This window comes from Bison bison, unplaced genomic scaffold, assembly GCF_000754665.1.
Source record: "Bison bison bison isolate TAMUID 2011002044 unplaced genomic scaffold, Bison_UMD1.0 scf7180017864200, whole genome shotgun sequence".
Lineage (NCBI taxonomy): Eukaryota > Metazoa > Chordata > Mammalia > Artiodactyla > Bovidae > Bison > Bison bison.
The window spans coordinates 6,778,417-6,778,958 of NW_011494772.1; the positions used below are offsets into that span (position 1 = coordinate 6,778,417).

The window sequence follows — 542 nt, forward strand, 5'->3', positions numbered from 1 at the left end:
TCATCCAGGTGATGCATGATAAAGTGGATCCGCTGGGGCATCTCAGGGTGGTAGCTAGGAGTGGGGCAACAGAGGCAGGGCTTACTACTGAAAGTGGGGGTCCTTCCCCACCTCCCACTTAGCCTGGCTCTCTGACTGCTTACTTATCCCACAAGTTGTGATGGTCCATCATCTGCTGGTCATAGACCAACCCCGTGCGAGCCTGCAGCACTGGCCATATCGGAACGGAGAGCTCAGGGGACTGTGGCAGTCTCTCTTCCTCCTTCTCTTCCACATCATCCTTCTCCACAGTGTCCTTTTCTTCCAGGCTCTCAACTGTAAGGGGAGGCCACATTCACCCTACTCCCTTACGCCACCCCCAACCTAGATCCCTGTAATACTCTGGAACGAGGTTTACCCAAACCTAAAAAGGGGTGGGAGGCCTGAAATCAGGGCCCAGTGAGAGAGGGCCTGACTCCCCCCTCCCCCCAGCAAGGTGGCTTCCGGAAGGTCAGAGTGTGGTCTGAAGAGAAACTTCTCCCACAGCTCATTCCTTACCCAAC

General features: G+C 55.5%; 1 protein-coding gene across 1 annotated transcript in view; it reads right to left on the minus strand.

Moving 5' to 3' along the window:
* The window catches only part of HDAC6 (histone deacetylase 6), an 18,495-nt gene that overhangs the window by 7,228 nt on the left and 10,725 nt on the right, over positions 1-542 (minus strand). The window contains 2 exon segments of the mRNA XM_010844348.1: positions 18-54; positions 144-319. Of these exon segments, the coding sequence (XP_010842650.1) occupies positions 18-54; positions 144-319 (213 nt within the window).